Raw genomic sequence first — 25,127 nt, 5'->3', positions numbered from 1 at the left:
AACATGTAAAAATGTAAAAAAAAAATGTCTGTAAAGGAGAGTTAAAAGTCAAATCAAATAAATGTAAACAATAAATGAAAATTCTTAAATGTAGATAGATAGATAGATAGATAGATAGATAGATAGATAGATAGATAGATAGATAGATAGATAGATAGATAGATAGATAGATAGATAGATAGATAGATACTGTTTTGTATGTTCTATTTGTTGAAACAATTTTACAAAGTTGGAGACATTTTACATTTTCTGAAAAAACATGTTTACATTTTATTTAAAAAAATTAAATTGAATACGTTTACCAAGAACAAAACAAATTTACATTTAAGAAAACACATTTACAAAATCAGAAACACTTACAAGCAACACAACATTTTTACCAATCCCAACACAAGTTTACAAACGGACGATTCTGACGGAAAAGGAAGCTACCATCGATTTTTAAAATAAAAGACGTCTGTAGTATAAATGTGTGCAACAGCCAGAGAATTAATTTGACATTAACAACCATGTTTTCACTTAAATAGAGAAACACCTAAACACTGTTTTTCTCCCAATCACAGCTATATCTGATTTGGAATTTCAAATGAATGTTTACACTAAATTTCCAATGGTTTTTATTTTGAAATTCCAAATCAGATACAGCTGTGATTGGCAGGAACACAGTTTTTAGGTGTTCTTTTATAATTATGACTCAAAATATTTTAGTGGAACAGGGTGGTTAATGTTGAATATTTATTAATTCCCTGGCTTGTTGCACATTTTCCCATTGCAGACGTCTTTTATTTTGAAAATCCATTCCTTTTTCCGTAAGAATCTGCGGTTTGTAAATTTGTTTCTGGACTGATAAAAATGTCTCACTGCTTGTAAAATTGTTTCTGATTTTGTAAATTTGTTTTGGCCTTGGTAAATGTGTTTAATGTCAGGTTGTTTTATAAAATGTAAAAATGTCTCCAGCTTTGTAAAAGTGTTTCCTCCTTTGTACATTTGATTGCACTTCCCAGCCACCGTATTAAAGCCGACGTTGTCACTACAAGCTAAAGCAATCACAGGTTTAGTCCTCAGCCTGCATCCTTCATGTCATCCGTCCTCTCTCCTCCATGTGATTATTGACAAACCAATAGCTGTGTGTGTGTGTGTGTCATCATGTAGCAGCCTGTAGGCCCTGTCTCCACGCATTAACACTAAACACTCACACACACCGAGATATGATTATTTCCCACTGACAAAACGCAATTTCCTCATCATCCTGAGTCTCTGCGCGCTCTCTCTGAGCTCTGAATCACATGCGCAGTCCTGCCGTGAATCACACATCACCACGGCAACCAGCGTTCACATCGAGGCTCCGTCAGCGTCAGTGAGGTCCTGCACCGAGCACAGAGGACGAGCAGAGCATCAGAACCACTGTGAGTCCATTTCTGTCTTTATGTGTTCTTCTTTGTGACAGCTCGGTTTGGATTTGAGGGTTAAAGCGACGCGTCTGCACCGCGCGTAATGAGCTCCAGGACATGTGCGAGATTTCCTTATACAACGTGATTTACGCGCAGTGATTAGTTCAGGTGATTTATTAATGCGCGCTGCGAAATGAAAGAAGCAACACTTCTTTGTTTTGGTGATGTATATCAGACTTTACAGCGGGGATGTGCTGGGTTGTGTTGCAACTGAAGCTAGGCTACCTCCACATTACACAAAAGGCAACATGTAGCTTAAATAAGCACCCTTTAATTAATATAGACTGCATCCAGACTCTGTTTTAAATCCGCCATTTATATATGGACAATATAAGGTTCTAATGAGAGTTCAATCCTTGCATGTGTAAAATTAGTTCACAGCAGGGTTCATTCATGTCTGTAAATAAATACAAAGTGTTTTTATTCTGCCCCTTTCCTGTAAACTGTGCAGTGTGACTCCTGCTTACACAGCCTGTATAAATTGTCGCAGTAGTCTTCAATGCACCAAGTCCAGATATGCATGATCAGTGAAGCCTGAAGAACTTGAGAGGCTCGGGCATAAACAGCTCACTCTTATTCATAACACAGCACCCCAGAAAGAAACCTCTCCCCTGTCCTGTTCCCGAGCAGATATGCGTCCAAAATCCAAGTCTCTAACAGCAGAACAAAAAGTATGTTTGGATGCTGTTTCCAGCTCTCGTTTGCAGGATGGGTTTCCTGTCAGAGTGTGGGAACACTGAGTGTGTGACAGCAACAACCGGCTCATTTGTTAATCACAGATTCAGGATGATTCATGGTACCCACACTTCAGTAACGCTGTAGGGAGGAAGAATGGTGGTCAGCAGCGATGACCACTTCAGCCTCCCACTCAGCAAAGACATGAGCAGGCTGCGTACTGTAGTCCTGACACTCGTTTGAGATTCAGGCTTGAAAAAAGCAGCACATGGGCATGCTCTGCAGAGGAGGATCTTAAACATTGCACTTTATTTCCTGTTGATCACTTTGTTTGCCTGCTTTGAATCAAAGTCCAAAATGTCACATATGTTGTTGCAAAGTTTGCAGAGCAGCCTGAAACTTTGTACCTCTCTTTAGCAGATCATGCATTCACAGTGGAAGGATCTAATGGCCTTAGTTAATGATCCTGTATCTCTTTCTCTGAGACACATTTCCTGTACATCAGGGATTACACACTGCAGCCCTCGGCCTCCCGCGGTGTCTCATCATTGTGAGTCAGTGGCGTCAGTGGGGCCCGTGGGGTCCTTGGCTGAGTGAAGGTGTTGTGTTGCACTGTGTGAATGAGATGAGTGGATCCTCACTCCTTCCCTCCATGTATGAGATGATCATTTGATCCAAGACAGAAAATAGAACCATCAAACCAGAGTGGCGCCGTGTTAGTGGCGCGTTACATTAAGGCTTTGATAACAACACTGAAGAGACTGAGCTGAGATGGAAAAGATGAATCATAGAAAACATGAAACGTGACAGGTTGGATAAAAGAAACAGCTTTCCAGTGAGGATGGCGGCTAATACTTACACCTCTAAGCCACATAACTCTAATTTAACCTCCCATTCAATTATGAAAGATATATTTTGACCCTTTGAAATCATTAAACTGGGTTCTCATTGTGTCATTTTGAAATACAGTAAGCTACTGGAAGCAGCTGTTTAGCGCCGCTCATTTAAACTTCATTTATTTTTTTTGGAAAATTCTGTTTATTCATTTTTCTTCATTCTTATTCGGACAAACAGTTTACAAAACACCATAGAGTACAACAACAAAACAAAAACAAAAACAAAGAACAAAAAAACAAAAAACAAAACCATGCCATTACAAGGAGAGATGCACCCACAATCTTCAATGTAACATACACATACATACATATCTTCCCCTACACTTTACTCACACATCTACAGGTGGCTGATATTTGAACACAGATGATGTACGAGTACCAATAAGTTAAACATTGTATTGACCGGACTCTAGATAGGCCATCCAGGGGTCCCAGGTCTTGTGAATTTAAACTTCATTTAGAGTAGCGGTTCCCGAAGTAGGGGTCGTGAAACGCCTTCCAAAAAAATATAAAATTATTACACATTTTATTCATTATTGTAAAAATGCTAGTGAATTTGAAATAAAGCCATGCATATTAAAATGTTTCATCTGTTTTCTTTGTTTCCACAAACCTCTGAGGTAACACATAGGTATTCATAGGTAGTCTAATGTTCTACTGACCAGCTAGATGAAGTATTTCTAGCCTTTTTTGGACTGTTCTATTAGTGTGTTACATGGCAGTGAGGACCGTGGGGTATACCGGTCTCCTGAAAAGTTTGGGAACCCCGGATTTAGTGTAAAGACTAGAAACAGAGAAACACTGAGCCTAGTAAAACCAACCTCCTAGTGTCTCCAAAGCTCGCTAAAGAACAGGTTGTATCTCACTTCTTCAAGATTTAATATAGCTGAAGTGTTATCAGACCAGCTCCCTTCTTATAGCCTTAAATCAAGCAAAACTAAAATACTCACTGCTAACTGTTCATTAGTTCCTGCCCCCCTGCAGACAAAAAGAAGGAGAGACTCATTTGATGCAAGTTAGATATGATATGGATGATTCAGATGTTCTACTTTACCTGCAAAGTTTGCACTGAACCATATTTCTCAATTGAAGTTCGTCCCAGAACACGTTGGTGCTACAGAAGTCTCTGCTGAGTTGCACCCATTTAGCTGACAACTGGAACTCATGCTCTTCTTCTTAAGTTATTATGTTATTATGTAAGTCCTTAGTTATTTAATGACAAAAAGAGACCAGCCTTACAACCACTGTCTGACCGCTGTACCACATTACAACCAGGGGCTTGTACAAAAACAGAAAAACTAAATTTTAAAGATGAGGTTATAGTCACGTGAATTATTACATTTTTTATTATTAAAGGATTATTCAAGTATTCAAAAGTCACGACTCATCCCTAGCCTTGAATGGGATAATCCAGCATAATCTAGAGTATCATTGATTTTACTATCAGGTTTATGCTGATATGGATTCAGGCTACTTTTCTAAGTTTCTTACACATGGTTCAACTGTTTGCAAGGCTGTTTGTGTGATAATGTAGTTCAGCACATTGGTCTTGAGCACAAAATGCTAACTATCAACATACTAACATTGATTATTAGCAGGTATACTGTGTACTTAGTTTTGTTTTGTAGCGAGCTAACGTTTGCTGGCTACAGACTTCTTTGGGACTCCTTTGCACTGATGGGAATGTGATTTGATTTGCTGATGATCACAGAGTCGGAGATATGATAACTCCATTTGATAAAGTTAACTTAATGATCACCAAAGTTAGTACAGTTGGATTTGAGAGGACAAAACCCTCATAACAGATTTCTTGACAATGCTTCGAGTCGTTTTTTGGCATCTCACAGATCAGAAATTTCCGTCGGTGCAAGAAGAGAAGTCACACATGAGCTTTATTATAGTTTTAGAGTAGTTTTAAGGAGTGGGCTAAGAAAGAAAAACTTGAAAAACGTTCTTGCTTGTCCTGTTCCTCCTGAATGCTTCTTCTTCATCTTCCTCTCCGTCTTGTACGTACTGTCAGAATCCTCGGTTTGAGCAACAAAAGCGCGGCTGTCACATTCTGTTAGAATGCAGAGTGTGAGTCAGTCTGACCCGAGCTGTTCCTCCCTGCTCTCCAGATCTGTTCAGGCGTTTTCAGGCAACAGAGCAGCCATGGTGAAGCTGGGCAGTAATCTGTCTGATAAGCCGGAGAAGCAGCCGTCTGCTGACGACGGCTTCGATAACATCCCTCTCATTACACCCCTGGAGGTCAACCAGCTCCAACAGTCATATGCAGACAAGGTAAGTACCGCCTGATGGGCGTCTGTCGGACGGCTTCTGAACATTTATGTGTTTTATTTTTCTGTAAAATAATGTTTCAAAGTTGCAAAACAAACAAAACATTCATAACACATGTCAATGATTGTTGGGCCTGATGTGTTTATGCAGAGTCCCAGGTTAACACCTTAGCGTTAGCCCACACAATGCAAGCACCTCTCTCAATGCATAATTCAAGAATGAGCCCACACAGTCATATTTAGGTGGATGATCCTCTCAGCAGCAGCAGCACAGGATGTTCCACTGGCTAATTAGATGTTGTTGTGGACAATTAAAACCGCTGCTTCTGCAAACAGTGCAAACATATATTTTTAGACATGCAAAGAAGTGTTTTATAATCAGCACTGAACTCCAACACGGCTCAGAGAAATGATGGTAAGTTACTCTCCTCTCAGAATAGTCTGGATGATTGTTCGTTGTTTATGCTGCAGGTTATCGTGAAGACTTCAGCACAGTATCAGCTGCAGCAGAAGAAGAAGAACAAGCTGTATGTGCCCAGCATCAAGAAGCTGAATATCAACTTCTACAGTGACGTCTCAGATAAAGCAAAGGTACTGCAACAAGCTCACGTAGGGAAATCAGCTCATGGCATCAATCTGTATTTATTTATAAAAAAAATTCAAATTGCATCACAATTAAAATCTCCTCTTGCAGCCTAAAGTATTACAGCATGCTCTTTTACTGTATTGCTTTATAACTCAAAGGAAAAAAGTCTCTTTGGAAATATCAGAGCTGCTTCTTTCAGCCGGCTGAGACTAAAGAAAGGCAGCGTCAGAGTCTGTTTGATTGACAGCTGCTGGCAGGCTGAACTCTAACAGTCAGACGAGACAGAGTAAACAAACTCACATGGAGTCTACGTGTCAGTGTCGGTGTTAGCGGTGGGTTATTTAGTGAAGGTGCAGGTGAAGAGGTGTGTTGATTCTGGGAAGGATGAGTTCAAAATGAAAGCGAATGCTGTTTCGTTGTTTTATGAATGATCTGATTGGCTGAAAGGACAGAAGATCCCTGTGCTTGGATGGCAGATTTGTGCTGCAGCACTTCAAACATCAAGAGTCATTTAAATGGATTTTTAATACCTTTGCATTGTCGTATCTTTCTGTGTTGTTTTGAACTCAGCAGTGCACCAAATGTGTATCAATCCGCTGATGAAAATAGTCCCAAAGAGAGGAGTAGTATTTTCATGATTGAATAAAGTTTTCCAAATAATAAAGAACAAAAGATTAAACTAGATTCATGTCTTCAGTTTTTAAAAATTTCACTGAGGAATGACGAACTGTAGATAGTGTTGGGAAATAAAGAAGATCTGAGGGATTAACTTTTGCTTTTGGTCGTGGAAGTTGTTGACAATAAATAAGATATATATCCAGATTAATCCATTAAATGCATTTGGCTTTTGTTGCTTAAGTAATAAATATTTAAATTGTTTATATTATTGTATTTGCACTAGGGCAGTCAAATGATCAATCTTTGTAATCATGATTGAGCGCAGAATTTCCATAGTTGATCACGATTTATCACATTTTCCGTTGCATGTTTAAATTTTATTCTTTTTTAATTTCAAAACAGTTTTCAAGTCTTGATTTAGGAATTAAATAATCTTGGTTACAATGGTTGCTCTCGAAGGCAATTCATCTATGCAGTCATTGGATGCCATGCAGATAGTTTAAAGCAGACTCTGGTCCTCCACCATGTTAACCAGCCTGCAAGCTGTAGCAACGCATTTATACAGTAAATGCAGATAACTTTGGTCTTGTGGAGTGAGTCATCCAGCAGAGCTTTGAAGCTGATCTCACCATTTAAAGGATCTGTTTCTTTATCAATAGCAATGCATCCATGCTACTGATGCATCACTTCCTGATTACCCAATCTGTGGGATTAGCCAAGGGTTAAAATAACAGAACATGTGTGCATTAATCGGGTATTAAATATTGTGTGTTTGTTGTGGCTCAGATCACAGGTCTGATCCTCATCACTTTGGCCTTCCTGACCAGCCTGCTCCTCCTCCTCATGTACAAAGCCATGTGGTACGACCAGCTGACCTGTCCAGAGGGTTTCATCCTGAAGGTAGGCCACACACACACACACACACACACACACACACACACACACACACACGCACGCACGCACGCACGCACGCACGCACGCACGCACACACACACACACACACACACACACACACACACACTGGCTCTACACAAAGGTTACCATGTACAGTCGAGTGAATAAAATGAAGGTCACACATTGATTCAGATTTATTGAGCCCAGGTTTGTTATCCTTACAGAAGCTGTGTGTGCATAAACACCAGCAGGTGGTATGTCAGGCACATTTACACACACACACACACACACACACACACACACACACACACACACACACACACACACACACACACACACACACAGACACACACACACACACACGCACGCACGCACGCACGCACGCACGCACACACACACACACACACACACACACACACACACTGGCTCTACACAAAGGTTACCATGTACAGTCGAGTGAATAAAATGAAGGTCACACATTGATTCAGATTTATTGAGCCCAGGTTTGTTATCCTTACAGAAGCTGTGTGTGCATAAACACCAGCAGGTGGTATGTCAGGCACATTTACACACACACACACACACACACACACACACACACACACACACACACACACACACACACACAGACACACATCAGCAGCAGATCATGTCCAAGTCTCATCCTCAGATGTGAAAGACTTTGTTGCTTTATCCCGTCCAAACTTTAAGAGTCCTCAGAGCTGCTTCGTTTCTCGACCCTAACTTTAGTCCTTTCAGGAGGATTCTCTAAAAACTGGAGCTCAAACCCCAAACTCATTATCTCCCAAAGACACCTCGGAGGCATGGAGCAGCGAGCCAGCGCTGCCACGCATGTTAGTTAAAGAGGAAAATGAGAGAGTGGGGGGGCACAGGGCCCACTTTCTGGTCAGGCAGGGACTGGGACGCCCGCCTGTGAATCGGAGGGGTCTTTAATTAGGGCTGAGTGTGACTAAACTGTGATTAAAGGCTTAACTGTGAGGGGGGAAGTAAAGAGGGAGGGAAGGGGGAGCAGGAGAAACCTTCCGGCGAGGCTTTTGAAGTTTTTGCCGGTTACAGTCAGCTGAAGCGTTTTCCTGCTAATGCGATGTTAGAGACATAAAGAGTGAGGATGGAGGGAGGCGGACTCACTCCTGACTGATCCACGCTGTGAGGGACAGACAGGTAGAGGATCCTCTGAGGGGGAACACTTGTGAGGTCATTAATAGGATGGATGTCTTGTTTGATTTTACTCTTTCACTTTCATCAAAACAAGCTGATGTGTGTGTAGAAAAGATGCTTGTTGGGCCTTCTGCCTGTGTGTGTGTGAGGACAGTAAACCTCACCATGTCTGAGCTGGGAGAAAGAAAGGATGATGTAGTCGTTGAGACACTTTCTGTGGGTTTGACTGCAGAAGAGCTGCTCTGACATTAACAATTGTTCTTACTTGTTCCTCCTGCTGCTTCAGAAGCTTTATATAAGTGCGAGTGTTATTTTTTGTCATCCCTCTGTCCGCCCACAGAGCATCCTCCACTCCACAGTTGTCTGGATTTCAGCATATTTGTAGCTGAGGTTGCTTGTACAACATTTTGTTCAATAAAACCTTCAACATCTTCCTCACCGCTGCAGGCTTTTCATCAGACGTTCAACATTTATCTTTACTGTGTCTTTCAGGGTTTGGATTATTTCCAGTTTTTAATTATCTCACAGTTACAGGCTACATTTTTGATGTTCATACCTTACCTTGGAAACAGAACTCTGACAGAATATGCTTATATAAACATCCACCCACCAGCCTTGGAGCTTTTGCATGAAACAGAGCATTCCTATTGGCTGATCCAGACTGGGAGGCACAGAGTCAGAAAACTTGAACCAGGCCATCCAATATTATACCTGTGGTTCTGTCTCATGTAATTTCAGTTGTAAATAAAGTTGCAGATTGTTCTGAATTTGATGTTAAAGTCCACGTTGAGGCATTATTATCATTTGCTAACGCTTCTACAGCCGACTGATAAAGCTTGAACAGAACATCAGGCACTCACCTTAAAGTACTCAAATGCGGTACCACCTTCTGAAAAGTCCCAAGAACTTCCCCTGAACCAGACTCTCTGACTAAAGCCCCTTCACACATGAACTCCTGAAAGTTTCCAGATAATTTCAGGACAGTTGGGCCCTGATATTTTCACACATGCACATCACAGTGGGAGATAATATGTGTCATACTCTCACAGTTTAACATGCTCCATTTGGTGTAGGAGACAGAGGCAGGCTGGGTAACCTGCAGGAGGAGTTGTCGCCTCCTCCTAAAGGGGACTGTTTCTGTGTTACAATCATGACAACATGTTGATGTGTAGGGGCATTTCTGCATCGCAAATACAAACTTAACACTGAGGCGAGCAGTAAAGAGTCACATGTACGTGAATCCACACTGACAGTAGAGCTGTGAATGTGTGGAAGCAGGTCAAATCTTGACATCACCTTTTATTAAAGTTCTGTTGTGAAAATGTGACACAAGGAGTCTTCAGAAGCAGCCACACATCACACCTCAATAAATAAAAAGCTGGTGACAAAAAATCCACCCCTGTTTACCCAGAATCCTTCCTGCCAGCCCTCCGGTGAAATATCTGTGTGAAGTCGAGGTGAGTCGTTCTGAAAATGCAGCAAGAAGTATCTCTGAAATTTCAATGCGAGCAAGTGATGGCACAAAGACACACGAGGAGGGTGATGACGTGGAGAGTGACGTCTAACAAGAGCTGAGGTTAAAGAAGGAGAATCAGTTTCAGGACAGACACAGTGTAGATGTCTGTGCATCAAACTGTCCTCATATCACACGTTCTGTAGGTCAACCTCTTGTTCAAACATAACTCTGTGGCTTCTGCAGCACTTTTTGTTGTAATGCCCGACACTCATCCCAAAACTAATCTCCACACCTCACCAAAGGAAGACTTCACAGTGTTAGAGACAGGTGTGAACCAGCAACTCCTTATTCCTTCCTTTACTCCTGTATTCAGATCCCAGTAAAGCCACTGATGCAGCAGCTACTCTTCCTGGAGTCCACATACAACAAACACAACAACAAACACAACACACAAAATAAACATAAAATACAACAAACATGACAAAGACGACACATCATGGATGTAAAATAATATCATTTTGTGCATATTCCCAAAAATTATGGGAAGTAGCATTATTTTACATCACATCAAATTACAATCAATCATAGATATTCACTTCAGGTCATTAATGTGAGACATATTGTTTAAACTGGGAGCTTAAACTGTGGTTATTGGTGAATTATTCCACATTGTGAAGACTCTACACGTCCGCATCAGTCCTGGGTCTTTGTTCAACCTGCGGAGTACCTTTACTATGTTGATGTCTCACACACTTTATTTGTGATTAAAAACGGTTTGATTTTTGTACTTTAACTCTGGAGAATTTTGGTGGCAGAGCTCATGAACATTTCTTGAAAATATCAGGAGTACAGAGGGTGGTGTGATTGTTTCTTACAGCTTAAGAAAGTATAAAACTGTAACTGTTCATTGGAAGTTCTGAATCTTACTGCGCATCATCAGCACAATGATGGGACATGAACTGTTACCTTATATCAGACTCAGAATCATTTCTTTATCACGGGGACACTCAGTCATTACAGTTGCTCCTATACACAATAAGTACGAATATCAAATAATATTAATAGAAGAAAGTAATTAATAACATATAAATATAATTAAAACCGCAAGCAGATATGTGCGGGCCCTCGTACAAGCACCGCCTGATGTGTGCCACCGCCTGATGTGCACTACCGCCTGATGTAAGCCAGAGCCTGATGTGCTGCAGGTGTTGCTGTGCTGCCTAGCCTGAAACTGTGAGCATACTCGTGCAGTTATCAGCATAGTGTACATTACAGTACTGCCTGTCACCAGTAGGTGGTGCTGTGGCTTTAATGTGATCACAAGCATGTTAAAAACATGTCCTGAGAGTAAATAATACACCCAAAAGAGGAGGAGCTATACACCACAAAGTAAGATGTGACTTCCTGTGGCCAGTAGGGGGTGCTATAGCATATAGGTGAATGAATAATTTGCATATAGAGATGTTCAGGCTGGGGCCACTTATCATGCATGAGCGCCCTGGTCCTGATCCAACATTGCATAAGAGTGTTATAAAAGTTTTAGGCAAAACCTCCAACTGTGACCCTCTACCACGCCCACACAAATTGACTAAGATAACTTTTTTTCTGATAACTTTTAATCGTCAATGTGACTACTTCAAAATGTTCATGGTTGGGAGTTGATCAGAGCAAAATTGTAGGAGGAGTTCCCCTATATAGGTACCCGCAAATCGCCAAAATCTGGTGTTTATCTTAAATTTGTGCACTTCCTGTTGGGTTTAGACCATGACCATAATAGACTATTTTTTTTGTCTTGACATGATAGATATGCAAAAAACATTTCATACATGTAGGTCTTTCCCAGTGGCCGGTCTGACTTTCATGGGTGTAGGGAATGCTATAGAGCGAATTTTGAGAAACGAGCAACAGAATATGATCATTTCTCTCAAGGCTGAATTTTGGGCAAAGTTTCGTGACTTTTGGGGCACGTTGAGGCATGCAAATTTGGGATTCAAACGGCGGATGAAGAAGAATAATAAGAATCCCTTAGGTTACAATAAGGCCTTCGCCGACCTTGTCAGTGCTCGGGCCCTAAATACAATGAAAAGAAGGTTAATAATGAAAGTATGTACAGAAGACAAAATAAGCTCTGTAGTAGAAAATAAATCCATGGTTGAAGTCCCTGGAGATCAGGAAGAGGGCACTCTGGTGGTCTGTCTGGAGTCTGGCTATGGCAGCGTTGAGAACGTTGGACGCCGTAGTCGGGTTGGCAGAGGGGGGATGTAAACAGCTACCAGTATGACATGTGAGATCTCCCAGTGTGGGGTGAAGCGTCTTGCCCAAAGACACATTGGCATATGGACAGCAGTACCCACAACCTTTGAGTTGAATGATGATGTCACCTCTTTCTCTCTCAGCGATGCGATGAAGCTAAACAAGCAAAGTTACATTTTCTGATACAATGTCTGACTTTCATAATAACAGTTATAATTCTGTGCATTTGCAGAAACAGCTTGTATACAAGTTTTTCTACAAGTCTGTCCATCATTTTTTTTCATATATTTAAAGACTAAACACTGAGTGTGGTGTGATCTTAACTTTGCAGCAGACAGATATTTGTGTCTCTGTGTCATCACAGCAGAAGCACTGCACTCCGGCCGCTCTGGAGATGTACTACACCGAGCAGCAGCAGCAGCAGGAGCCGGGCATCCACGGCGGCCCGAACACCGGGCTGTACGCCGCCCTCAGTCACCTCAGCCAGATGAAGAGGGCGGGGCCAGAGCTGCCTCCGCCGTGGTTACCAGTCATCAGCGCTCTGAAGGAGGCCGAGGTGGACAAACAAGGCAGCGAGGCGGTGAAGAGGGTGCTGCAGGGAGAGGAGTGAAGGAGTGACGCGGATCGTTTGAGTGTGCATGTGTTGCGTGTGTGCATTTTCAGTTTCACATACAGTCTAATGAATCAGCTGTTTATACTCCAGAACCTTTGAAATCGAAATGATCGACCAACATCCAGTTTAACTTATTTAATACAAGACAATACTGAGCCATGTGTGTGTGTGTGTGTGTGTGTGTGTGTGTATGTGTGTGTGTGTGTGCATGAGTGTGGTAACTTGTTGTGGTTGGAGGCAGGAATGTTATTAAAGTGTTGGAGAATGTGCCAGACTTTTACAGTGTTATTGAGACTAAACTCTGCCGTCTCTCTCCGGTGTGTGGTACTCCATGTTTTATACTGCACTGTTAACGCTAACCCGACATACGAGCGCCTATGTGATCCGCGCATATCTGCATTCATGCGATCTGTGTGTTTGTGCGTGCACTCACTCGTCTGTGAGAGTTGGAGGTGAGAGAGGAGAAGCGAGGCGCGAGCTGCTAGTGAGAAGTGAAGATAACAAGTTTTTAATAAGATGTCTGCGAGTTTCTCTCATAAATGCATCGTGTTATCTCTCCATCTATTCATTAGTTCAGAGGGGGGATGTATTAAATGAATGTGCTTACACTTTAACCAGAAAAGAACTACATTTGACCCATTTTCTTTCCTTTCTAAGGAGGGTTGATTCTGCATTTTATAATCTAGTCTGTAAACTGTAGAGGGTTTTAAAAGTTGAGTGTTGCTCTTACGCTCAGCATAATTCAAGATTCACAAACTCAAGCATGTTCGCTGTTTTTAAACCAACTCAGAAAGAGTCGAGTTATCAAAAGTCCTCTCTGTAAATGTGGATTTCTGTGACATATTTGGGTATTGTGTGCAGCATTTATCAGCATATTTAAATTATTAGGCGGCCAAAAAGTCCTAAAATAAAACCTTCAGAGGCCGCTGTGTGACCGTTCACCTGAAGACTGCTGTTCTCTAAAACTAGAGTGACCCACCTGCTGTATTTATGGATCAAACTTGAGACTTTTAATGTACTACAACAGAGAATTGCTGTGTGTTCACATTAATGTAATGTTATGTTTAATCATGTCGATGTAACACACCTGTAAATGAACATAACCACAGGTTCGACTCTTCACGCTGCTGATATGAATGTTTGGAGTAGCTGCTTTGATCATGCTGTAGATGTTAGTGCTCATCATGATCTGCCTAAAGCTTCTGTTGTCATCATGTCTGTTCTATTTATTTAATAACAGTATTTATGTGTCTTTATTTGGTGTCTGTGCTCACGTTATGAAGACAGTTTTTAAGGAAACAAAACATCATTTTCAAAACGTCTCTTTTCTTCTAAATGTTGCATTTCTCACTTTGGAACCAAACTCTTCATGCGAGCGGGACGAAGTGAGATCACAGCACAGCCTGTCCAGCTGGAGTGCCAAACGTTTACATCAGACCCATCTGCTCTGATGTCACCGGCTGAACAGAAATAAACGACGGAGATGTTGAGTTCTGTCATTTACAACCAGGCCTGTTGATTTACATCTCAGTCCTCTAATGACCTGAATTAAAGATTCTCTCAAACTGAGATTCACTCTTTACTTTATTCCTCCCATGCAGAATGAACAGATTCATATTAAACTAATTAATTACACATATTTAAAGATCCAAGTGTTATATGTTTAATATGTAACTTTAAGCTTCATGCAGAGACATTTACTTAAGTACTGTCCTTACATTGCTGAGCTGCTCTTACAGCAGCTTATTTCAAACATACAACAAAGACGAGCATGCAAACTTTACAATAATGCAATAAACAGTTTCATCACTATCACATTATCTTTACACATCCAAAGAGGAGTGTGAAGGAGTAACACGTATTGAATCCGACCTCTTATACGCTTATAATTAAAAAATGATGCAGTCAGCTTCACGTTTACACACCAACACATAACATCATTATTTATTTTTATTTATGGTTAAGTGTATAATATTTGTTACTTATTGTCTTTGTATAATAATACTACATTAATACATTTTTTATTATAAATACACTACCAGTCAATAGTTTGGACATTCCTTCTCATTCAATGGTTTTTATTTATTTTAATTATTTTCAACATTGTAGATTAATACTGAAGACATCAAAACTATGAAATAATCTGGTTTTGCCATAATCTGGATTACAACAGTAGTCAAATAGGGCTATCCATTGTGTACTAACCCTACCTCTGAACAACACAACCGATGGTCTCAAACACATTAAGAAGGCAAGTCATTCTACAAATGAACTCTTGACAAGGCTCATGTTCATTAGAAACCATTCCAGGAGACCACTTCATGAAGCAGACTGAGAGAATACCAAGAGTGTGCAAAGCTGTCATGAAGGAAAAAGGGGGCTACTTTACAGAATCTAAAATCTAAAACAGATTCTGCTTTGTTTAACACTTTTTGTTCATTCAATAATTCCATATATGTTCTTTCATAGTTTGGATGTCTTCAGTATTAATCTACAGTGTTTACAATCATTACAATAAATACAAACCCTTGAATGAGAAGGTGTTTCCAAACTTTTGACTGGTAGTGTATAACATAATTATTTATTTTTAAATAGTGTCTAAGTTTATAATATTTACCACTTATTGCCTTTATATAATAATACTACATTAATATAAATATTTTTTATTATAAATATATAAGTACATAAATGATATATCTTAAACCAACAGACAGAAACCTTCATATATTTGTGTTATCAGACCGTTTCTTTGCCCTTTTTGCCTCAAAAACAAACGAGTAGCTATCATTTTTTCCTGTTAATTCAATATTAGTTTCCTTAAATAAACTTGTGAGTCTCTAATTTATCACTCCGTTGCTTTTGAGTAACATTTTCTACAGTGTTGATTGATTTTAAACAAAATGGCATTTGCATTTTTCCAACCCACTTTTGCCTCTGCTTACGTTACGTAACAGATTTCAGTATTTCTTTCCCCTCTTTGTACACAAGTCCTACTTCAACAAGTCAATATATTTAAGGACTGCAGCATGGTCACTTCACTTTTTAAAACACTAGAAATGTGACTCAAAGTGGCCAACAGCAGAGAAAAGAGTAGCTCCATTTACACTCTGTCGCTCAAAGATGATCAGTATGCGCAGAATTCCAAATATGACTTCTTCCTCCCCAAACTTTGAGTTTAGCAATTCAAAGCCAAGCCACATCCTCTCTCTCTTTACTGCTGTGAGCCTGTCTGTATCTCATTTACACTCACATATTTTCACACCATCGCTCTGATCCCAGGGATGTGTGGCTTCAAGTGTGTGTGTGTGTGTGTGTGTGTGTGTGTGTGTGTGTGTGTGTGTGTTTGTGTGTGTGTGTGTGTGTGTGTGTGTGTGTGTGTGTGTGTGTGTGTGTGTGTGTGTGTTTCCCTATTAAAAGTGTGTGACTATGAAATCATTAACCTATGGTAATGTGTGTGTTCCAAAGTTTTTGTGTATGTTGTGTGCATATCTTTGTGCTTCTGTGTGCATGTCATTGTGTGTGTGTGTGTGAGCTTGTTAATTAAATGTACATTAGGCCCTGTTGAGCCTGTAGGGTTTTCTTCTCCCACTGTTCCTGGGTGACATACTTTAGATGCTGTTGGCCGGGGGCATGGAACTAAATAAAGTGCTAAAAAGTATTTATGAGGGCATTTACAGATCCCATGCTTGGTCAAGGCCGAGCATGTTGTGCCAAAAAAGCTTAGATTCAGAGCCGGGGGAAAATCACATAAAATCAGCCGAGTAGTCATGTAAAGGCCGCCAAGCCCCATTTTCCTGCTTTATAGCATCAACAGATCTGAACAGTAAAATAGCAGGTTGGCTTTTTAATTTGTCCTGACTGCTCTCCCCCTCTTCCCCTAAAGTTCCCCCTCTGAAGATAGCGAAGGGGTAACCACGCCAAGAGCCATTTAGCCTTTAGTACCACTCCAGAATCAAATTCCTCTCAGTCCCGGTGTCACTCAAATGTTGGACCGAGAGAGGAAAGATGAAGTGATGTAAGCCGCGTCCCTTCTTTACTAGCCGATCTTACGCTGAGTCGACAGGAGGAGTTATGATGTAGCGTCAGCGTTTTGACAAAACACTCTGCCAAAAAAGTTTTAAAGAAGAGAGAAGTGAAGTTTTGGATGTAAATCAAAAGGACCACACCAACACTCGCACATTTACTCACTTTCTAAGGGTTGATGAGAAGGTTGAGTCTCAGATCTGTCCCTTCAGTACAAACCTGGAGCCATTAAGGGTGCTGTTCAACCAGAAGTGCCAGGAACTTTAAGTTATTAAGTCAAATGAATGTCACGGTGGGTGAAATAAAAATAATGCGGTTACTTCAGCATTGCAGGCCCTGGTCCCAGAGTTCTTGGATGTTCTTAGGAAGCACTACCTCCTTTTCACAGGGTTAATAACCCCAGACCTAAATCTAGTTCCTCAAAAGGTCCCTAGTTCCTGAGGAAAGTTCCTGCTGTTGAAAAGCATATTTAGCTTAGCTTATGAAAGACTTAGAGTTAGATAGCCGTGCAGCCAATTTACAGAGTATTTTATGTCAGAGAGTTGTCAGGTGAACAACTGAGATTCCAGGAAAAGGCAGAAATAACTAATGATAGAAACAGCTACTTAAAGTGACCATCGTTTCTAAGTAATCCAGTGACATGCATTCACACTGCTGTCTATACCACCTGGAGCAACCTGGCGTTCATGTTACATGGGACCTTCACCAGATCCGTGTCCGGTCCGTCTCTGATCCGCTGTGGTCCGGCTCCGTGCTCTCTTGTCCGTCAACACCCAATGGTTGTGTTTTCAGAACGCAGCACGGAGCAGGACCTCTGGACAGCTGGACTCATGTAACCGAGATTTTCCCGCTGTGAATCAAGGATTCTCCTCCTCCTCTCCTCATCCATGTTGTCTTTCTGGTCCTCTGAAAACCTCTGACCTGTTGACTCCAGGCCTGGCTCCGCTCATCATGACTTTGGTTTGTTGTTGTAGTTAAGTGAAATACGATCTGGTGATAACACAGAGTGTTTGATTCTGAAAACTAACCGGATGTTTTCATTTTGTTTTGATGAAACCTGACTTCCTGTCCCGCACTGGAAAAAATAGAAGTCTTGTGTATCTGATCCGGAGGACTCCGACCTGCCGGATCAGAGACGCAGCCGGAAGCAACGGAGTGGATCCAGTGGAAGTTAACACATTGACTAGAATAGAAACCGATCAGATCCGGTGCTGCGATGGATCGGAGACGGACCGGAGTCGGTTCTAGTGGAAGTGACTGCAGGAGCTGGGATCAAACCACCATCCCTCTAGATGAGCGTTAGCTTAGGCTAACGAGTGCTACAAACTGGGCAAACGACGTTACTAACAACCCTTTGTGACCACCTGAACACACCCACGACTGTTAAGAGGTTTATATTTAGCTCTTCTCCAGTCTGGTCAGAACTGAAGAAGCCTTTTGGAGGAGAGGTGAAACGTCTTCAAGAATTTATACCAATTTATACCAAGTTGCCTTTCCGGATCAAGCTTTGAATTACCATCACCTGGACAGACAGACTTTAGCATTACTTCTTATTGCTTAATACTCCTCTTCATGTCCCCTGCCTCTCACCTCATCAGTATTCATAGTTTTCACATGACATCACAAACTTATGGAACGCCCCCATTGGAGGGCAAAAAAATGGCTTCTTACTGCTACGGGCTAGTATGCTAGCTTTGTTAATAAGTTCTCAGAGAGCAGCAGACTCAACGGTCTGTTAAGTCCACCATTGTGCGTGTGCAGCCATTGGCTGTGTGAGATCCTTTCTCCCGGGATGGTACCGTGCTGATGTAGGCGTAACTTGTCCACTGGATGATTAATGACGTAAAGTAACGAGCAACGAGGAAGAACTTTTTACATTTCTGTAATTGTAACGGCGTCATTGAAAAGTTTGTGAACGTTTGCAAAGAAACTATATACACTCATGGTAGAGCAAATAGCTGTGGAGTTAGAGTAACACTGAAACATGCTTCTCGTATCACTGCTGCTGACAGAGCGGGGGACTTCATGCTAAGCTAAGTTAAGCCAACTGGATTCTGCAGCTTCATCATTACGTCACAAATATGAGAGCGGTACGAATCCTCTCATGTTGATCTCTCCAACATGTGTAGAAGTGTTTGTCTCAAAGTTTAGAAGTTCTGATTTAGAATAAAATAAATATTCATTAAATGAGGTTACTGCCAAAAACATGCCAATGAGGGTTAATGTTTATTCTAAGAAGATCTTTAATAACAGCAAAACATGTCTTTCAGTGACTTTAAAGGAAGTGTTGGTCATTATTAGCAGAAACAATGTGTAAGTCAGGTTCTTAATGTACCTTTTATGAACATTTGATATGATAAGTTGTTTTTTTAATATTTAAAAGGAGTTAAAAATCAAGTTTGAATGTTTTATGATTTAATTCTTTCAAAATATCTTTATTTTCTGCGTTTTTAGAGCAGTTAAACTCTCATTATCGGCACTCTCCTGCTCCTGTTACATATCTATTACATTTCAATATTAAGAAGGTTACTATAATAATTATAAAAAGCAGAAGTTTTGATTGTTGATGTTACCAGGAGCTGTGGTGTCACTCACTGTGGTGTTTAACCCCACAGTGTCGTAAAGTGTGTCAACAAATCTGTCTCATTCTGAACACAAAGACTCTTTCATGCCTCGGTTGGCATCTGAGACATTTTAACTCTTGTAAGTTTGAAAAAAGTAGTCAACAAAGTGAAGAGGAGTAAAAGAGAGGGAATAAGGATGACAAAGAGAGAGAGAAAGAGCAGATGAGAGCAGATGAGAGGCGTGGAGGAGGTTTGGGGGGAGGCAGAGGAGGCCAAGAGGCATGGAGGTGGAGAAGGAGGAGGAGGAGGAGGAGAAGGAGGGTGAATCCAGCCTGACCCCTGTGTCTGTGTGTGTTGTTGTGTGTCTCAGTGGGTTTCCTCTGCCCTGGCGCCAGCTGGAAATGCCTCCACTAAGCAGAGGCAGTACACACATCATCCTCCATTCACCCCCATTCAATTCCCTTTGATGAGAGTAACACTATACATGCCCAGCGCGCCTCACAGATCCTATCACGCTGCTGCTTAAAGGCCGGGTGGAGAGCCGGGGCAGCTGATCATAACTTATCGAAGGTAAGGACGTACTGTCATGCCGTCTCGTTGCCCTGCAGAGCAAATAAAAAGGAGGACAATTGAGGAGCTTTAGTGATTGAAGTGACGTTGTTGTTACAGTGCAGGAGGTTTCATGAGGCACGCTGCCACCTAGGGGCCATCTCCCATGGCTGCAGGGAGGAATGTGCTCTCCTCTTTCAACTGCTCGGTTGATAAACAGAATTAAAGTGGATTATTTTTTCTGCAGAGCCTTTAACAAGCCGACCTGCAGACATCTTAATACCCGACTCTTTTCTTTTTACAAGGGAATTATACCTTGTTGACCATACCTGCTATCAGATTAGTCACACTCGCTCCTTAAAGTTGATCCTCACACGGTCGTTTTAAAATGACTCAATAGCCATGAAATTAGTCATTAGTTTGTTATCCTGCCGCGATGTTGCCCTCATGCAACAAAAACCTCGCCAGTAAACAATTACCCAGCCAGCATGGCGAGGTAAAGGCCCAAATCTGCAGCCCAGACGTGCCGTGAGGAAGAAAAACAAGCGTCTGTGCTGGGATTAGCTTCAGTTTGCTTTGTTCTGGCCATTACAGAGCAGAAATATTGTCATTACTCATAGACCAAATCATTTTACGACATCCTGCAATTAAACTTTAGGCTAATAGGTTAATGAGACAAATGGAGTTTGAGCGCTGGGAGTTGGTTTCTATTAGGGATGGCAGTGCAGGGAGAAGTGCACTGTTTTCCCCTCCCTCTCCCTCTCTCTCACACGCAAACACAAACACAGAGCACAGGCTGGTTTGATTTAGGTTTTGCGGTCCCCTCCCGCGGCAGCCTCAGACAGGCAGAGAGGACCAGTGAACTCCGGTTCAGCCTGAGCCCGGCTGTCTCTGCTAAGCTTCAAGTTGAAACCCTCCAAATTGGGTTTAATCTGTGTTTTGCTTTGCCAATTATCGGCCCGCAGAGTTGCATGGCAAATGGGGATGAATGAGCTTTAGATGGGGCTGGTTGAGAGGGAGGTCACACTGTGATTAATGGCGATCTGATGAATCTATGAGTCGCTAAGACATAGCACGGGATGAGTTATCAGAAAATGAACATGTGCTGGAGAGAGGCGCAGCATGATGCAGCGGAAATGAAGTTCAACAGTATGACAATTAAAGTCAAACTGTAAACCGACTGAGGTTTACTGAACAGAACATGTTCTGATCATCAGGGTGTCTTCATGTGTCCACACGTCAGCTCTGGTTTCTGTGTTGTGTGATTTCAACGCTGAGCCTGCTGATCATTAAGATTGAAGGTTACTGCATCATGTTCAGATCTTTAGAGCCGTACAGATCCATGTTTCATTTCTACAGCTTTAAAAAGTTCAAACACCAACACATCACGTTTTCAAATTAGTTACACAAATTTAATTCACGGACTTATCACAAGGAACTGTTCATTTCATCTCATCTCATCTCTTTTCTTTACTCACTTTTCATCACATTACATTTCATGTCATCTCCTCCTTTCATCTCATCTCATCTTAACACAACTCATCTCATCTATTCTCATCTCATCTCTCCCTCACATCTCATTTCATCTCATCTCTTTTCTCTCCTCTCATCTCATCCATCTCATCCCTCCTCTACTTTTCTAGTTTCTTCTCTTTTTTCTTTCCTTCTCTACTGTCGTCATTTAATCTCTTCTCCTCTACTATTTCCTCTTCTTATCCCCACCCCTTTGTTTCTTTTCTTTTTTCTTTTCTGTTCCTCTTCTTATCTGTACTCTCCTTACGTTCTCATGATCTCATCATGTCTCATCCCATCTCATCATCTCATCTCTTTTCTTTCCTCTCTTTTTATCTCTTCTCAGATAGAGCGCCAAAACAACCCGCCATAAGAACAGTTTCTTCCCCCAGGCTGTCACTCTGATGAACACTAAACCATAACAGTGTCATACCTGTCAGATAAATACTCTCTGTAAATATACATGTAGATACACAATGCAACAATTCTCAAGCAGAATTCCATATTTCTATTTTTTGTATTATTTAACTTCTATTTTATAATGTAAAACTACCTCTGCAACTCACCACTGCACTTTATCATATTATTTTAGTCTGTACATATTAGTCATGCCTATTTGTTGTTTCTTTGTATTTATAGCTAAGGTTATTGTTATTATATTTTTATTTTATTTTTTATTGTAGTTCTTATTCTTATTCCTATTCTTATGCCTTGTACAAAGAGAGCACAGTTTACTAAAGTCAAATTCCTTGTGTGTTCAAGCATACTTGGCGAATAAAGCTGATTCTGATTCTGATTCTGATAATCAATGTTCTCTTCTCACCTTTCTCTTCTTGACTCTTCCCCTCATACTCTTCTCTGTTTTTAGCAGCTCTTTTCCTATTCTCTCCTTTTTACTCCTCTCCCGTCATTTCTCTTCTCTTCTTTTCTCCTCTCTCCTGTTGAATTAACTTTTCAAAATCTGTAAAATAACTCATTGATGTAATAAATACAACCTCAGCTCGATCATAACACTGCGTCAGGGGAAATATGCAAACAGGATTTTTAGCGTTTGGGACCTCCACACGACACAAATTAAGGATATTTTAGCATCCTCTTCTTCTAAAACGTGTCTCTGAGTCTCTCTATGACCCTTTCTGTTTTTATGCATCAAAACTGTTGAAGTGAGGTTGTGATTTCTCTTTGTTATTAAAAATAAATGAAACACCTTCCTTTGGATTTTGCTTTTAATCTGGAGTCACTTCTTTTTAGCCTTGGATTACATTATAACCTTTATTTTAACAACACATGTATATTTTTATTCATTTCCTTATCATTTTATTTATCCTTTTTTTTATTTATTAGATTCATTTATTTCAGATTCATGTTTTTGTTTAGTCTTTTATTACTATTTATCGATGCTGTTATTTTCTGTTGGTTCCTTTGGGCTTCATGCTTGTTTGAATTAAAGGAGTTTTACAGATAAAGCTGAGTTGAGTAAATTATAACAGAAAAAGACAATTCCTGTATTTTGTAACATATTATTAAGAATATAAACTCTGAGTGCTGCTCATGATTATTCTCACAATGTGCATCAATCTGCAGTTCATTCTGGAAATACCAGACAACATGCATCAACGTGCGTCACTATTTCCATTGTGATGCTAATGAACGTCTGTAGTTATTCCAACATCCATGCAAACCTGAAGACTCACAGTTTATGATCAAATCACATGAAAAACAAGAAATCATCAGAGTTCAGCGGTCGTTAATAAAGTTGAGCAACTCTTCATTAATATTTTCTTTTGGTCTTGTGTCATTGGGTTGCATTTCAGGTCTTGTTTCATGGTTCTGAACAAACTAGTTATGGTGCCTTAACCTAACAAGAATGCTCACATTTTGCAACACCAATCAGAGGACTCTGCTTTACACTGCCTACTGCTGGATTCAGAACTTTTTATTTAGCTAATGAGTTAACATCTCAAGTTCTGAATGCACTTTTCAGAATTACTATCAATGCATTTAATCCTGCTTTTTCATCTCGACCACCCACAAAAAGCATTTTTAAGAAATGATAAGAGCCCCAGGTCAGGCCCATACTGCTGTGAGGTGTGGCAAAAATTCTTGCACCCTTAAATCATCTCACGACCCTAAATGAGTTTCTAATTCTCGACGTGTTGGGACTACATCCAGAATCTGGACTTCCCAAAACCCACAACATTTGCTGCAAAACCAAAAGGCAATTTATATTTCAGCATTTTTGTATGTCACTGGTAATACATGATTGGACACCAAGTGACCTATCTCAATGCGGTAAAACTCGAATGTCCAAATTTTAATAAAGTCAAGAGGAGGAAGTATTTGGTCTCAAACTGAACGGGCTAACTGGGCAGCTCTCTTGCATTGAGCAAACACAAAATCATCAGCCAATGCTACCTCCACAAGGTGAATCCACTTTATTTTGCAGCATTTTAGAGATGGTCCTAAACACACTATCACTTCTGCTGGTACACATTATCACCTGCATGTTGGACTTCTGCAAACGGCAGCTAAAGCTCAGACTTTGCTGGATTAACACTGATTGCTGGAGCTGACAGATTCCCTAAAATCCCTCCGTGGGGTGACTTAAACAGACGCTGACTGTAAAGAAAGTCCTGCTGAGATTCAGTTAAAGCTGACATACAGCAGCTCACTCACAGAGTCCTGACTTTCTGTTATTTCACCACCGAATCCTCCAGCTACTTGTGAATAAAACATCATTTCAGCTTGTCTCCTTTGATACAGGAGTGAAAATGTCAGAGTCAGTTTGAAGTGGAGTCCCAGCTCTCTTGGTTTGGTTACTCGGTTTATTAAGGAAGCTGAATATCAGACGAAACAGTTACTGGATGCAAGATTCTTAGCAGCTCATAAATACAGGAATCTCCTCATAACCTCACCATAAAAAAAGATGTTACGTGTCATGTATATTGCCTCAGAGTGGCCTGGTTCTCGCCCTGTTTTCACCCCTCACTTCATTCAGCAGTGGTCATAACTGCAGACAGAAAACAAAGAAAGACTCTGAAGAAAAAGGAACAATAAATTAGAAAAACGATGATGAACATCTGTCAACAAATAGTGACAGTCGCTATTAAATACTGAAGCGACCCTCTCACCACAAGCCTCTCTGGAGGAGCACGAGGGGAAGCCAGGAATAAATTGCCTGTCTGTAGTCATTTGAATGCAACATTTAGCCGTGATTTATGTGAAGGCAGAAAAGCATTATGAGAAAACATTTTCCAAGTGCAACAGCTTGCAGCAATTTACATTATATGGGGGGAAAACCACTGAAACAAATATTTGACTGGCCTCCATAATGAAATGGATATATTTATACACACTGAATTGAGTCAAAGGCTCTTTAACAAACGCACGACTCCACCAAAGGAGCTCTCTGCGCTCTTGTAGTAAACATTTAACTGATGCTACAGGGGCCTCGAATGAAAGTTATTAGAGTCGTAATTCTCTCAGCGGGCCAAGAGATACAGAGATAATCTAGATGAAGAGGGAGAGGATACGCTGGAGGGAAATCAGCTCTGTGTTGGTATCGGTGACAGATTCAAAGAT

The 25,127-nt window shown here is 40.8% G+C and overlaps 1 protein-coding gene across 1 annotated transcript; it reads left to right on the top strand.

The window, feature by feature from the left end:
• The first annotated feature begins 1,021 nt into the window (after positions 1–1,021).
• Positions 1,022–14,468, top strand: caly (calcyon neuron-specific vesicular protein). The gene is made up of 5 exons (XM_034688228.1): positions 1,022–1,406; positions 5,140–5,302; positions 5,770–5,889; positions 7,289–7,402; positions 12,649–14,468. The coding sequence occupies exons 2-5, from the start codon at positions 5,174–5,176 to the stop codon at positions 12,892–12,894; spliced, it is 609 nt and encodes a 202-aa protein (XP_034544119.1). The 5' UTR covers positions 1,022–1,406; positions 5,140–5,173; the 3' UTR covers positions 12,895–14,468.
• The last annotated feature ends 10,659 nt before the right edge of the window (positions 14,469–25,127 follow it).

The sequence above is a fragment of the Notolabrus celidotus genome, chromosome 7 (genome assembly GCF_009762535.1).
Source record: "Notolabrus celidotus isolate fNotCel1 chromosome 7, fNotCel1.pri, whole genome shotgun sequence".
Lineage (NCBI taxonomy): Eukaryota > Metazoa > Chordata > Actinopteri > Labriformes > Labridae > Notolabrus > Notolabrus celidotus.
Note: the sequence above shows the minus strand (reverse complement) of the source record. Positions and strands in the feature narration are given on the sequence as shown.